Source organism: Seriola dumerili, unplaced genomic scaffold (genome assembly GCF_002260705.1).
Source record: "Seriola dumerili isolate Sdu_G_001 unplaced genomic scaffold, Sdu_1.0 BDQW01000003.1, whole genome shotgun sequence".
Taxonomy (NCBI): domain Eukaryota; kingdom Metazoa; phylum Chordata; class Actinopteri; order Carangiformes; family Carangidae; genus Seriola; species Seriola dumerili.
This window is the reverse complement of record NW_019174258.1, coordinates 1,270,001-1,285,168: the sequence shown is the minus strand read 5'-3', so window position 1 is coordinate 1,285,168 and position 15,168 is coordinate 1,270,001. Positions and strand designations below refer to the sequence as shown.

Below are 15,168 nucleotides of genomic sequence, written 5' to 3'. Positions count from 1 at the left end.
TTAGCATTGTAAATATGTAGTTACAGTAAAGAAAAAAACGACCCACAGACAGCACTTACTGTAGTTCAGTATATCAAATCCTGCTTTCACTTTGATAGACATAACCAAAATGTGGGCTTGAGACACACTGGTGGACAAGACTTGTCCCAGATGAGTCCTAGCACAAGTAACAGGTTTCAGTGCAATACAGTACAATGCAGAAGTTTTAGGCACTTAAGATGCTTAGAGTTTTATTCATCAGCAAATACCATCATGTCAGAGTCCATCGACTCCAGCACCCCACAACCCTGAGCAGGATAAGCGGTTTACAGAAAGGATGGATGGATATTATATCATGCAGGCTACAATCATAAAGTGAGCAAACAGTCAATTTTATTAACCTACATATGAAACATGACCATTGTGCTACAGGGGCCACAGAGAGGTATTTGCCCCCAGGTCATGTGATTGTACTAAATGCTTTTTCATTCCTCGTAGAAAAATAGCCTCATGAGTTTTGGTAGCGATTCACATTAAAACATTTTAGTTTTCACATTCACTTGACTATACAGTGAACTTTTGGTCACCAAGATCTCTGTGTGCAAGTACCTGCCTTTTTTCTGGTGTGCATTTTTTATTGTGTTGAACAATCTAATATTATAGTGCCTTCATCTAAAATTTCAATTGATAGGTAAACTAAAAAAAATCACTACCCAAAGGGGTATTTATAATTTTACTTTGAAACTCAGTATCAGTCAGCCACTCTTTGAACTTCATAAAAACACACTCAACGGACCACTTTATTAAAAAAAAAAAAAAAAAAAACCCCAAAACACCCACACACAGCATTATTACAGGTTAAAACAACAGGAAACTCAATGTTGTAGTTTGTTTAATCAAACACTGGTCTCCTCTGAGACGACATAAAATCAGATTCTGAACACACTGGAATAAAGACTCGCATACTACAAAAACTAGCAGTTTCTCCGGATTAAAAAAAAAAAAAAAAAAAAAAGGACACATAACATTTTCATTTTCTTCTAACAACAGTATAAACCCCCCCTGTGTACTGTCAATATTCCTGACATGACAAGCTTTTCTTTTGTGAAAGTTCAGCCAGAAATGAGTCCTTTTCACCACACTGTTTCTCATCTTCAGGCTTCACTCAGACAGGGCTGCACTCACAGAGACAGCCAGATGGGACTCCTGTTCACGCAGATTAGTTGTAGATGAAGTTGAACCTATAAACAGAATTTATGGTCATTATTTGAAAAAAAAAAAAAAAAGTCTAACTTTAATTAGAATTACAGCCTTGCTGTTGTTGGCCTCCACCAACCAGCCAAGTTGCAGGAAACTTCCCCTTCCTGAATTACAGCATTAAATAATGGTCAGAAGTGTTTTTGCAGAACATTATGTCACAGTGAAGTTGACCTTTGACCATTTGGATATAAAATGCCATCACTTCATCATTTTATCCTATTAGACATTTGTGTTAAATTGTGTTACAATTAGCTTATGAATTTGTGAGTTACGGCCAAGAACGTGTTTTGTGAGGTCACAGTGACCTTTGACCACCAAATTCTAATCAGTTCATCCTTGAGTCCAAGTGACTGTTTGTACTAAATTTGAAGAAATTCCCTCAAGGCGTTACTGAGATATCACATTTGGATGTTCAACAGTGTGGGAGCATAATAAAAATTTCCTGCATGAGTTTAGTCAAATTACTTTTATTTTGTTACAGCATACCTTTCCCCTTTTAGCAAATTTAAATGCAAAACAATGAAAAAAATACATTTGCCCACCTGAATTTATGACAGGTGCATCAGAGGACAACTTGAAAAAAAGCGACAAAATCCTGCACACTGTTATGTGCTGCCGGTATATTTCATATATCATTTCAACAGAATCTTTTCACTTTTATTTAAGCCCAATCTTTATCTGCAAATACTGTGTGTATACATATTCTTTTGCTTTCTGCCCTGTGTAAAAAGTCTGTGCTGTGGGTTCAGTTACTGAATCTAAAAAACACCCTTGGTGCTGAGTTCTGGGACTTCAGTAGGATGGATAACTAACACAGCTCTTAAAGTCAGATCAGTAGTCTCTGTGCCAACCTGCTGCCAATGGCCGAGTACTTTCACTGTTTTAATTTAGCCACTGTGACAGCGAACAGAATACAAGAGTTTACATGTGAATTACAAATGAGAATACATATTTTCAGTTCTGGCTATTTACACAATGACCAAACTCTTGCAAAAGACACAAACAATACCTGCTCAATAGCTGTGGTAGACTGGAGATGATTGGCCCATATCCAGGAGCGTTGTCATACAGTTCAAACAGTGGTGCAGCCACCAGTTTATAGTTCTTGGGGACAGCAAACAGCGCTGTAGAAACATGAATCACAGACTTCAAAATAAGAAGCAATGATACTTTGGAATTTATTCATGTGCCTCCTCCTTCTATTCATACCCATGTCCACCATTAATTTATTCATTTCATGAGTTACATTGTGATATACTGACCTTTTTCCTGCAGCTGGACCAGGAACAGCTTCTTATGCTCCTTAGGCTTGGTGATGTGAGCTGGAATATAGGGGTACTGCAAGACAAACAAGCTGAGATCAGTTCACATTAGTATGCACAGATGTAAACTGTATCTGAACGTTCAAGACTAACTGTCTACAGAGAATTCAGCCTGATCTTCAGAGTGCATCTTCACATTTCCTTCTGGCTTTATGAAGCAGAAAATCGAAACCATCTGTTATATGTAGTCAACAAGTGATGGGTTGCACTGACTTCTACAGTACAGTACACTGACGAGAAGTGAATAATTTTAGACACAGACACACCACCCAAATTTTTCCATTGTCTTTAAGAATTTGTCATTTACCTCACATTAGTAATATTCCTAGTTTAGCAATGAAAGTGAAAGTAAGTGTGACCATGACGATAGTTAGTGGACACATTTCAAACCCCAGTGAAAAACACAATCTGACCAGACGCTGTTAAAAACATTTCAGACTAATCTGTTAATGCCACACTGCTTTCAATTAAAATGAGTGCAATATCAATTTCTGTTAAAATTGTTCCTTCCATTAATTAAATCCTGAAAACGTTTACTAACCTGTGGAGGCTCAAAGTTGGGGCGCCACCAGTTGCCGATACAGTCGTCAATCACCCAGTCCTGCTTCACCCCATCCTGCCGCCCGAGGATCTAACATTCAAACATAAGTTAATAAACATAAACTCCTCAATCACCACAGCAACCAGAGGCCTCCACTGTGCAGTGACATAGCTACCTCTGTCATCAGGCGTTTCAGACCCTCCACCTCATCTTCTCCGGGACTCAGCTCTCCACCGGGCCTGCAGGAGAGAAGCAAACTGTCAGACGACTGTTCAGTAGAAACCATTTGTGCTGGTTCAAACAGGTGCCTCTGAACATCAGCTACTCACAGTTTAAAGAAAGTGGTACCCAGCTGCAGGAGTAACACATGAGGCAGCCTGTGTTCATGGACAATGAGGACACCTTCCACAGTCCTCCGCATTCCCATTTTATCAAACTCCTCCCGCATCCGCTGGAACCGGGCTGCCACTGAACTGTCCTTCTCGTACAAAGGCTCCTTGGTGCCGAATGTGTAGTTGGTCAGAGGGTATCTGAAATGGAAATACACACCGGAAAAGACATTAGGCATAACCAGAGATCATTGTGTTAATGTGATTCATACCTACATGCTATTAAAAGTAAAGCTTTAATATAAAGTACAATAATAAAAATAATTTTAATCTAGAACTGCAAAGGAAAATTACTCTCATTACTGATTACACCATCTAATGTTTTTTTTTTTTTTAAATTTAACTGATTGTTTTTAAAAACTAATATGTCAGGAAATGGCAAATAGAAATGAACTAATTAATTTTAATTAATAAAATTGGTGATTAACAGAAAATTAATTGGCAACAGTTCTGATAACTGATTGATCCTTTGAGGCACTTTTAGGCAAAAAGGACAAAAGTTCATGGACACCACCTTTTTAAATGTGAATATTTGCTACTTTCTCAGTTTTCTATGATGACTATTGGTCAGACGAACAAAGGCAATAAGAATATGTTGTTTTTCACTAGTCTCCAACATTTTATACAGAAAATAAGTGTGAGGGGTACTGAAGTCGAAAATAATTGTTGATTTTATTCTTAAAGTTCTCTGGTCAGTAAACCAGTACTGCAGAGCTGAAATTATTTGTTGATTAATCACACAGATGACTGACAGGAAAGTAATTGGCAGCAATTCTGATAGCTGATTAATTCTTGGACACGTTTAAGCAAAAATGCCAAACTGATGATAGTAAACTCAACATCTTTAGGGTTTTGACTAGTGGGCAGACCAAAAAATATACTGAATAATTTACTATCGGCTTCAGCGTGTAAAGTTGGATATTTTTCACTATTTTCAAACAAAAACAATTAGCTAATTGAGCTAATTGGACATGTTTTCGTATCCTCTGCAGTCGGTCGACGGCGCACGTTAACTACCGGGCACATGTAGATACTGATAGCAGCTTGTGGTGCATCATTTGCTGCTCCACATGAACTCACAGGTTGATGGTCCTCTCCAGTGTGAGCGGTTTCGCAGGCCCGCTGATGTATTTGTTCCCGAACTGAACGGCACCACCGCGCGGCCAGCCGGTGGACGAGCGACTAGGAGGCACCACCGACATCTCTAACGTGAGCACAACGAGACTAAACCCTCTTGCGAATGTGCGTCGGGCGGAGGGTGGTTTATAACTCACTGGATTATCGAAAGAGCAAACGAATCCCCCAAGATCTCAGCGGACTGTCCACAACAATTTCTCTACCGTCGTTTCCCTCGGTTCTCCTCTTCCGGGTGAAGTGCGGTTTGCCCGGACATATACCCGCCAGCGACACCTGCTGGTCCGGATGATGAACAACCAAGCAAATCTCAACAAGATTCCGAGTAGAGGAAACAGCACAGAAAATAACAATAAAATAGAAATAATAAATAAATAACACAACTGAATAAAGTTAAGTAAAGAAATTTAAAAAATAAAGTTATTTACAGTGTTCTTATTGCTACAAGATATAATGTCTCTAAATGATGGCCACTTTGAAACTTGATGAAGTACATGTTTTTATTTTTCTTTTCTATTGTAATTTAAAAACCCAAACAATGTATATTCTTAATGCAAAATCTGGCATTAATGCATAATTGATAGACTTGATAAACCTCTTGCCACAGCCTTTTAGTATAGTGATAAATAGATGAGGCACGCAAGATGAGGTGTTTTATAGGGTAGAAATTGTGTACTAGTTTAAAGGACCCCCCTTTTATTTTATTGGTGATGAGGTTTCTGTTGGTATTAGTGATACTTTTGCCATGGAGGAACATAAGCGAAAATTATTCTTCGTGGTGTCATGAAATAGAAATAACCTCCTATTGAAATAAAAAAAGATACCCCTATTATTATTCCTTCAAGATGGTAGAAAACAGGTTTTAGAAGTAGTAGTCAAAAGGGTGGAGTAATAACGATAAAAAGTTAAAGTGTTCCTTTTCATAGTTTGCATCAGAACGTTCAGAAACCTCTCTTCCTGCAGACCCTTCATTAGATTATGTTGTCTGCTTATCAGCATCAACAGGCTTGAATATCTTATGTATTAAAAATCAGCATTTAGTCTCAAGAGGTAGTGCATTGTTATGAATACCGATCTAACTTTCAATAGACATTTTGCTCGACCATTTAGCTGAATTTTTGTGAATGAGGCCCAAAATATTCTCTCCAGCTTGTGAGAGGAGGAACACCTTCATTACATCCTGTACTGCAGGGTTTGAGCACTAACTTTTTTGAAGTATTTGAGTTTGTTGGTACATGCAAATTAAATATTTCCAATGGCAGATTAGATAGTAATGAATATTTGTCTTGGATAAAAATATAATGCTGTGCACATAAGATCTGACCTGATCTGATCTAACTTGAGTTCACACACTTTTAACCTAGATGCCTTCAAAAATAAATCCTAGTGATGAACTTCATCATAGAAACAGTGGCTTCACAAATAAATCTTATGTCATGGTCAGCTTACTAGCATTTTCCAGAGCTTTCGACAGAATCTCACAGTCTTTCTCAGTGGATGGAGTTTGCTCATTTGACTAGTCAAATCTGACACCATCTTGAACAGAGATAACAATATAAGACCAGCTATGATAACAACTGAGTTATCTCCATGACAACCGGGGAAGACAATGAGCTCCAGAAAATGCTAGACGTTTAGATTTTCTAGTCAAAATACATTAAGTTGCTAGAAATCACATAATCCTGCATAAAAAGGAAGAGGGAATGACTCAGTTCAATTCAATATTCCATTTAATAGTCATATCTATGTCTCTTATCCATCTATTGTAAACATGGTGTAATTTACCACAGTAGATGTCTTATGGTACATAATCATACGTGCAATGCAAAAAAGTCAAACATAAGTTAAAAAAGGACAAAGACACTGCTGGATTTGTTGATTACATCACACCAAGGGGATCTCAGTTCTTTGGTCCAGTGGCCCACCCTTTGTGGTGTGCTGCTGTAATGTGGTGGTCCCTGTAGGAAGTGCCATGGATCGTCCCCCACTTTACCCTTTACTGTGGCCTCTCCTGCCCCTGTCACAGTAGTTGGTCCCATATTTAGCAATTTCTTTATTTTTTTTAATTACTTCTTGCACACTGACTTAGTTTCTTCTTGTTTTTGACCCTCTACCACACCCTCATTGCTGCACCGCTCACCCTCTTTCCCTGATGGAGGTTCAGCCATTGTGTCTTCTTCAGCTTCAGCTTCTTTTCTTGTTTCTTCACTGGTGACCAGCGTTGGTTTTTCATTCTCGCCCTTCTTCCCACCATTGACAATTACCTTGTTTTCACCCATCTCAGTTTGCTTGCTCTTTTGGACCATACCAAGCTCCTCATCAGCTGTCGGATGGGACAAATCACAAAACATGCCATTCAACATACATCTACATACATGTTGAGGCAGAGAAATACATGAATGCATGCATATGTCAGAATTTAAAACTTACCTGTGCCCTTTTCTGCTGGCTCTGTACTGGATCTTTCTTCAGGAGGTGTCTGTAAATTATTATCTTGGCCTGGACTATCATTGGAGTGTGCTGGACTGGTCAAATGGTGAGAAGTAGCATTTGAGTTATCAGTAGCAGGGAGGCCAGAGATAGTTGGGGTTGTGAGGGTAGTGCTGACATTGTTAGTGTAAGGTGGGTCTGAATCAATCGAGAGTGTGGAGCTAACTGTAGCTGTGGTTGCTGAACTGGTGGTGGAAGTGGTATCTGCACAATTTAAACTGGTGGCAGTGGAAGTGGTGCCTGTAGGGGTTGTTTCACTAGAAGAAGTAGAGGGAACAGAGATATCAGCGGGGCTAGTGATGGCTGGATGAGTAATGGTGGAAGCAGAGACAGAGGTCATGCAGTCGGTGGTTGTTGGGCTTGTAGTGGTGGTGGTGGTGGTGGTGGTGGTGGACAAGGAGGTGGAGTTGGTGGGAGGAAAGGCAGCGGAGATCAGAGTGGAAGAAGTGGTAATGGGGGCGTCAGGTGAAACTGTAGCAGTAATGGTATCACTTGAGTTAGATGGTGGAGATGTAGAGTCAGTGACTGATGAAACTAACGTTACACAGCTAGAGGAGGTGACTGAAGTGGAATCATCACTAGCTGCAGTAACTGAGTCGGTGGTGGTGCACAAGCCTGATGACATATTTGATATGCTGGTGGAGGGTGAAGAAGCTGTGGTGATGAGAGAAATAGCTGCATCACCACCAGCAGCAGGAGTGACATCAACTGAGAGTATACCATCTGGTTCTGGCAAAGTCAATTTCGTTGACAGATTTGTTGATGTTGTGGAAACTGAGCTTTCATTGCTGGGAGCAGAAACAGTTTCTGAGGTGTTAATGGAAGGCGTAGCTATTGTTGTCGAGTTGGAAGTGACAGTAAGGCTCAGAGTATTGGACTCTGAGGAAGTGGAAGTAACTGAGACAGTGGCGGGGGGCTCTGTGGGTGTAGTGGCGCTTGTAAGTGTTGTCGGGAAGGTATAGGTGGGTAGTTCAGTGGTAGTTGCACTAGCCTCAGGGACAGAGGCTTTGCTGTCAAGCTCTGTAACATTTGTGGGTGTTGTAGCTGCTGCAGTAGGTTTAACAGAGTCAGTGCATATATCTGTATCAGAGGGAGTTACAGTACTTGAAGGAGAAATTGTAAAACTGGTTGAGTCAGGGATTGAGTTTGAGATTGTTGGTACAGTATGAGCACTGGTAGCAGTGAGGGCAGGAGCAGCGGGAGCAGACGGAGCTGCAGTTCGATTGAGTTTAGTGGGCGTGTTTGTCTCCCCTTCCTGTATTTGGGCTAGCTCATTCTCAGGTGTGTTGCGGCCAGATGTTGTGGGGGGTGGACCTGGTTTGATAACTGGCTTTGGTAGCAAAGCAGGTTTCCCAGCTGACTCGTGTGCGGACACACTTGGTCGAATTTGATGCCTTGTATCTAAAGAAAAAAATGAGAAAAATCAATGTGGAAATGATTGATCTTATCATATACTGTACCTATAAGAGAACTGATGACTGTTTTGTGTTATACCTGATGAAGCTGACATCGTTCGAGGTTTGGAGAAAGTAGGAGGTGGCTCAGGTTTACTGTCAATGATAGTACCTGAGACACAAAGATCATTTACATCGTATTTTACCAGTAGAATTAAGTAGCTATTATGTCTCTGCACTAGATAGTGTAGACTAGTCAAATACTCCTGCGTGTCTTATCAGCCCAGTGTCTGACATATTAAATCGTTTTAAGGGAGAACTGATCCATGTCAAAAAGTCTCTCAAACCCCTAAAATTCAAAGATTAATTTTGCTTCATTAACACTGAGCTGGAGCAGAGAAGAGTTTAATCACATTAAATAGATAACGGGACATACCTTCCGATTCTGCTTTTTTCATCTCTCCCTCCTGATTCTACAAGAATAAAAGAGGTATTTTAACACTTCCAGTGACTCCAACAGTATACATATCTAAACTGAGACACACATATTCACACACCTGTGTCTCTCCTGACGGTTGTTTGGAAACTCCAATACGTTGAAGCATGAGATGGAGTTTTTGTTCAAAGCTATGTTGGCCTTCAAATTGTTTCTGAAATCAGCAACACCAGAGTAATGAATAATGCTTTTCAAAACTTATGTACTGATCTAAATGTATATATAACTTTACTCTACTAACTCACCTTTGCAGTGTTTCTGGCATTAGTAGTCCCTGCTGCTGCTGATCCAGACAGCAAAATGAGAGACTGGGACTTCCCCTCTCTGAGAGCTCGGCGGGGAGGCACCGCTTCACCCCTCAGCGCTGGAGCACCAGAAACAGGTGTCTCCTGACCAGCTGACTCTCCAGCAACAGCACTGGGAGGTTCTTTTGCTTTCTCCTTTTCATTTTCCTTGTCGTGTTCCTTGACTCTGTCCTTATCTTTTTCTTTCTCAGCTCTGGCGACCTCCCTGAGCGGGCGAATGAGATCAGCGATGGAGGCCTTTTTGGGACGCCCCTCGTGGCTTGTCTCTGATTTCAAACCTCGTCTCTTTTTGAGTGTGAAGAAATCACCAAGCTTCCTCCTGAGAGTTTTTGTTGGGGGTGGACAAGGGACTGAGCTGGCAGGAGCCACTTCGTGCACCGTGATAGATTCCTCATCTTGCTTTTTCCTATATAAAGGATCATATATGTAAAATCTAGGCAGGTTCAGTTGTACAGTACAATACCGTTAAAGCAGTATTGTTAGAATATAGATTGGCTAAATATCAAGGAACAATAAAGAGAATCTAATTTGGCAGCAGTGATACTCACAGTGTATCAGTAGGAAGTACTCTTTTAGTAAAGAACTCTTCAACTCCTTCATCCACTCGCCCCATGAGCTCAAGGACTTCATTTTCACTCTCAATTATTGTCTCCTAATTGCCACACACAGATGCAGAAAACAATCAGATCAGATCAGACAAATTGTTGTAGAGCAACTTGCGTTATATGTAACTTTACATTACATAACGCTCATATCTGAAAAACCCACACGCTCTGGCACTAGTGTTTCTTCTGCCTCTATAGGTGTATTTTGGTTTGAATCTCTCATCCAGTCATGCTACAAACCACCCTCCTGGGAGTCAGTTGCTCAGTAACGTACAATGGGGGGGCGTCACTGGCTTTTGCATGCGGAATGGAACCAAGATAATTCATTTTGCCAATGTAGGTAATGTGATATCAAAATTGCAGCTATACAGTGTTGCATCATCCTGATCATATTAACATCTGTGCCCACAAGTAGCAATAAAAGCCAGACTGCAGAAAACAAATTTAGCAGAAGTCACCGTTACATGATATCCTGTCAGGGGAATTGCTTGAATTTTGTCTCCCTGGCCATTTGTCTCCAAGGGAGTGACTATATGTCCACAGCCTAATAGCTCTGTGACAACAAGATCAGCTCAGTGGAAAATGGAGATGATCACACACACTCTACATTTTGATACAAGCCTATGAAAAAATAAAACAGCACTAGCTTTTTTTCAGTGAGATCAAGAAAAGACATTCAGACCAAACTACCACCCGCTCTCCTATATAGTCGTCATTCTCTTTCACACATAATATACCAAGTGTGGGTTCTTCAAACAGCCTGTGACCGGTACAATAGGACTGCCTTATTCAAGCAGGGACCAGGCATCTTTTACAGCACTCCCCCTCCATCCTTCCCTTCCCTCTGCCTCTCCCCTCTGTACCCTATTACATCTCTCCTCTCTCCCTCCCTTCCAACACCTTTTCCTCTCAGACTGCATTTTTGCAAAAACCTCTCTGATCCTCCTTCACAGTACCTGCGGTCTGCTGGGACGATAGTTCAGTTTTTGTCGGTGAGGTCTCGGTCTGCTCTGGGTGTAGTGCCTGAGCGCTGGTCCGCCCAATGGCAGCTCCATTGGGGAGACACGGCACGCTGTTGCCGTGGAGCTCTGTTGCCGTGGCTCTGTTGCTGAGGCACCGTTGCTAAGAGCACGAGCACAGCAGTATGTAATGCCTCCACTGAGGTGGGAGGGGCTAGGCCCGGCTAGACTGACAGATCTGACAACAGAACCTCGCCTTTCTCTGCCCCCTCCTCTCCGAGAGGAAAACCATGAGAAAAAGATGGTGATAAAATAAGAGGCAGAAAGAGAGGAGCAAAGTGACCACACTGACATTTGTTTCAGCCATGCATCCTAGTACATCCCAGTACATATATATGAATTTACTGAAGTGAAAATAGCTGAAATGAACAAAATGTTCTATTGGTTATGTAACAAATTAATAATTTATTTTATATGCGGAAAAGATGCTCTGAAATGCTGTAAGTGACAGGCTGACCTGGTAGATTCTTTTATTTTTAAAAATGTGTATACATACATTGAGTCTCTCAGTAAATTTAATAGCGAGGTGTTTCAGCAGTACTAAAGGAAACTGTCCTATATCTGAGAGGGTTCCGATAGACCTTGATGATGAATCAAAGTCATAAAATAAAACACAGGCACACCCCCACAAACACCAGCTTCTATGTATCTTAATTATACTACAAATTCCCCTGGGGGCATGTGTCGCAGGTTTAATGAGAATAGTTTTGCCTAGTGTGACTATATAAAAACAAGGCAACACCTTTCCCTGGTCAGAAACACTTTGATATAAACATACCATTTATATTGGCTCTATTGGCAGATTGAAAAATGCTTTGAAAGGATTTGTCACTGTAATAGTTTTATTAAGTGGCCAAACCGACCAAACGGTTACCTCTCAACCCACCATATCAACACAGAAATAACTTGTTCTCCATTTATAAAAACAAATGTCAGGTTTTCCATGCAGAGATATATGAAATCAGCTATTTTAGTGCTTGGGTATAGATGTAGCCTTCACTGTAACCTAGTAGTAAAAAAAATAAAAGAATAAATGAATAATTAATCATTTTAAAAAGATCAATTCTGTCAAGATGGACGAGTGACACGGGTTTTGAATGTGTCTTTCACATTAATTAGATCTTGTCCATGCTTGTTAATATGCTCATGTATCCCTATGAATTTTGTTTTTGTTGTAGAACAGAACAGAAACTTTCCTCTTTATAATGCCATACAGCACAAAGAAAACAGCACAACAATCTACATCATACAGTTGAATCAACACCTCTCTGACACAGTTTCAACAAAAACTGAATATCAAAGCCCTCATGAAGGTAGGATTTATAGCAAGACTGTTGCATTGAACAGCATTACTTTTAGCTACCTAATAAAATAACAACTGAGTGTAAATGTAGTGGCGTAATATTTCCTTCTGAGATGTAGTGGAGTACAAGTATAAAGTCCTCAGTACTCAGAACTTGAATATATTTACTTTTCATCAATGTTTGTGTGTGTGTTTGTGACTTGAGGCCCACCCTGCACCTACAACATTCATACTGCCTCCCTGTGGATAGTTTTGTGAATTGCTTTTCTACACAAAATGTAACTTGTAACTTGAGTTAACAGTGACTCTGAGTTGTTGGAGGTGTATGCGTCACGTTCGAGCAAATATTAGCTGTTCCTCTCATCTGTAAACTAATACCTAACCTGTCAATTGCATCGATCACACTCGTCATGTTTCCACGCCCCCTCTCACATTCAAATCTGGCGCCCATCACCCACAGCCCCAGTTCCTCCACTCCCTTTCACTCCACTGGCGCTGGGTTCGCGCAGCCGTATTAACTCTTAGGAGCCGCCATTTTGTGTTAGGCCCACTCTTGTAAAGCGGGAGAAAATTATTAGCCCGGCGCAGAGCACCTACGGCCGACCACAGCAGTACTCAAGAGACCAACCGAAGGCGCTGGGTTTCCAAGCGACTATAACCGGGAGAAGAAGCTGTCGGGAGTAAGTAAAGCCGCTTCTTTGCCTCCAAACACGGAAACGTTTTTGTAGGAGCCGTCGCCGGCCTCTAGGTGTCACGGTAGGGCTTACCGGCCAGGCGGCTGGCGGGGGGTGTTTGTCTCCCTCTATCGTTATCCAAAATGCACTAAATCCGTCTATAAACTGTAACTCCCTGTTTCAGCCGAGTGTTTTGGTGATTTTCGGCTGATATTTTCTTGTATTTGCACAGGGATGGTTGGATTTACCTGTATTTCTGTTTTAAGTTTGTTCAGGCCTGACGTCCATCTTATCGTGCCCTTTGTTTCCTGTTTTCAGACACTCGCGCCTCCCGAGTTAACCAACTAACACGAGTTTAACTAGTTTGTATCGATTTAACAGCATATACCTTTTTACATTGATGCACTATGAATGTGCAATGTTGATTAAAAACGGCACCAGACAAAGTAAACGTTGTTAAAATAGGTGAACAAGTGACTCTGAAGCGAGGATTGATTGATCGACTGTGTGATATCTATTATTGGCAAACAGATGAACCTCATCAACGTATAATCAACACAGATTAACACATAAAGGAGCACATACCCACGTTTTAAAAGTTTACCCCGTTGTACTACAGGATTGTATACCATAACAGAGGTGGAAAGTAAGTAGAATTACTCATGTACTGTACTTAACTACAGTTTGAAGTACTCGTACTGTACTTGAGTAATTCCGTGTTGTACTACTTTATACTTGCCCTCCGCTACATGTGCAGGAATTACTGTACTAATTTTATTCTATCGTATTACACTACATTCATCTGACGGTTGTAGTTAATAGTTGCTTTTGAAATTATTAATACAAAATATAAGAGCTACAAGTAGTAGTTGATAGCCAGAGAATCATGTACTTTGATATATATATATATATATATATATATATATATAAAATTGAATAAATATAATTTTTCAAGCAAAATTGCCAAATATTCAGTACTTTCAGTTTCTCAAATGTGAGGCCTTGCTGCTTTTTTCAGTTTTGTATCACTGATCATCTTAAGGCTTTAGCCAATTGGCCAAACGGCATTTTCACTAATTTGTAACATTGCTCAGACAAAATACTTCTGTTGATTAACTGATAATGAAAATAATTGTTAGTTGCAGCCCCACAACATATAGTCAAAAAATTATTTTGTAATATAGATTAAATTAAGTTTTAAAAGGAGTTAAAATTAGCTCCACACTGTTACACCATCTGTAACAATAAAGTAGGCTTAATGTACATGAATGTGTCAGCAATGATAACCAAATAATATACAATATTTGGAAAATATTGATGCTCTGCATCAGCACCTTTTACTTATGGTAGGTTAAGTATAGTTTGATGCTAATAAAAAATTTTTTTTTAAAGTATTCATTCTGCAGTAAAATGGCCACTGTTAATGATATGCTATTTTCTGATATATTATTTTTGTGTTAAATGTATTAGATTATACACATTATGGTGTATAATGATAGAGCCAATTTGAGTCATATTTAAAAAAAAATCCTTTTTTTACAAGACAAGATTTACTGGTCAGGGAACACCAAGTTGTTCATTTTATCCATGGTTTACTATGAGGCATACTATACTTTAATGCTCACTGTGTTTTTTTTTTGTTTTTTTTTTTAAAAATAAATTAGTTGACAGTATTAGCTGATTAAGTCAATAAATGCAAAACTAATCAGTGGGCCTTTTAACAATCAATTAAAAGGTCAGTTATTTAAAATAACAAAAACCCACTCACCCCTTGTAGCGAAGGACTCCACTTTTTATTTGCTGATCCACTGCTGATACTAACAACGCTGCCCAGATCAGGGAAATGCAGTTTAAACTAGACCTCACAACATTTGAAGAACTAAATTATAAAATGTCCCATTACTCTGAGTAATCCAGTAAAAACTAGAGCCCGCACGATTTTATCAGCCGATATTGGCCTATCACAGATGTATCAGTATCGGAGCATATATTCTCTGATATGCGCTGACATGAATACTACAGAAGACAATCCTTTGTTTTCATTCAAGTATGTATATGTATATATATATATATATATATATATTTGTTCTTCAGTGAACTGATGTCATTTCGGACAATAAAGTTTATTGTTAAATTGCAAAATATCGTGCTTTCATTACCTGTCTTTTAAGTTTTTTTTTTTTTTTAAACATATATATATATGATTTTGATTTTTTTTTTTTTTTTTTTTTTCCCCCTAAAATCATTATCACCATTG

General features: G+C 39.6%; 3 protein-coding genes across 4 annotated transcripts in view; 1 reads left to right on the top strand and 2 right to left on the bottom strand.

Annotated features, from left to right (window-relative positions):
• Positions 1-790: 790 nt before the first annotated feature.
• Positions 791-4,847, bottom strand: nudt21 (nudix hydrolase 21). 2 transcript variants are annotated; one of them, XM_022745724.1, is made up of 7 exons: positions 4,572-4,847; positions 3,432-3,632; positions 3,278-3,341; positions 3,103-3,192; positions 2,502-2,577; positions 2,249-2,363; positions 791-1,220 (listed from the first exon to the last, which is right to left on the bottom strand). In XM_022745724.1, the coding sequence occupies exons 1-7, from the start codon at positions 4,691-4,693 to the stop codon at positions 1,199-1,201; spliced, it is 690 nt and encodes a 229-aa protein (XP_022601445.1). In that variant the 5' UTR covers positions 4,694-4,847; the 3' UTR covers positions 791-1,198. The 2 variants fall into 2 exon arrangements, with proteins under 2 accessions (XP_022601445.1, XP_022601437.1); XM_022745716.1 differs by lacking the exon at positions 791-1,220 and having other exon boundaries at positions 1,697-2,363.
• Positions 4,848-6,378: 1,531 nt separating this feature from the next.
• LOC111219035 (mucin-5AC-like) lies at positions 6,379-12,649 on the bottom strand. Its single transcript, XM_022741606.1, has 10 exons — positions 12,621-12,649; positions 10,872-11,037; positions 9,859-9,962; positions 9,251-9,716; positions 9,067-9,159; positions 8,946-8,982; positions 8,610-8,681; positions 8,289-8,516; positions 7,056-7,586; positions 6,379-6,948 (listed from the first exon to the last, which is right to left on the bottom strand). Exons 1-10 carry the CDS (start codon positions 12,647-12,649, stop codon positions 6,692-6,694), a joined length of 1,983 nt encoding a protein of 660 aa, XP_022597327.1. The 3' UTR covers positions 6,379-6,691.
• A 108-nt stretch (positions 12,650-12,757) lies between these two features.
• The window catches only part of ctcf (CCCTC-binding factor), a 9,274-nt gene continuing 6,863 nt past the window's right edge, over positions 12,758-15,168 (top strand). Inside the window, exon 1 of the mRNA XM_022744193.1 lies at positions 12,758-12,917. The gene's annotated coding sequence lies outside the window, so the exon portion shown is untranslated. The remainder of the gene's footprint in view (positions 12,918-15,168) is intronic.

What these genes read in the sequence shown, in the direction of transcription:
- nudt21 (XM_022745716.1), bottom strand. Translation starts at nt 4,693, where the DNA reads ATGTCGGTGGTGCCTCCTAGTCGCTCGTCCACCGGCTGGCCGCGCGGT. An exon ending in TGAAACGCCTGATGACAGAG is followed by an intron (nt 3,193 to 3,277) that starts GTAGCTATGTCA and finishes TTTGAATGTTAG; the next exon opens with ATCCTCGGGCGGCAGGATGG. An exon ending in GGTCCAGCTGCAGGAAAAAG is followed by an intron (nt 2,364 to 2,501) that starts GTCAGTATATCA and finishes ATGTTTCTACAG; the next exon opens with CGCTGTTTGCTGTCCCCAAG.
- LOC111219035 (XM_022741606.1), bottom strand. Translation starts at nt 12,649, where the DNA reads ATGACGAGTGTGATCGATGCAATTGACAG. An exon ending in AACGATGTCAGCTTCATCAG is followed by an intron (nt 8,517 to 8,609) that starts GTATAACACAAA and finishes TTTTTTCTTTAG; the next exon opens with ATACAAGGCATCAAATTCGA. An exon ending in TCCTGCCCTCACTGCTACCA is followed by an intron (nt 7,587 to 8,288) that starts GTGCTCATACTG and finishes TTACTGCTACAG; the next exon opens with TTTCACCTGACGCCCCCATT.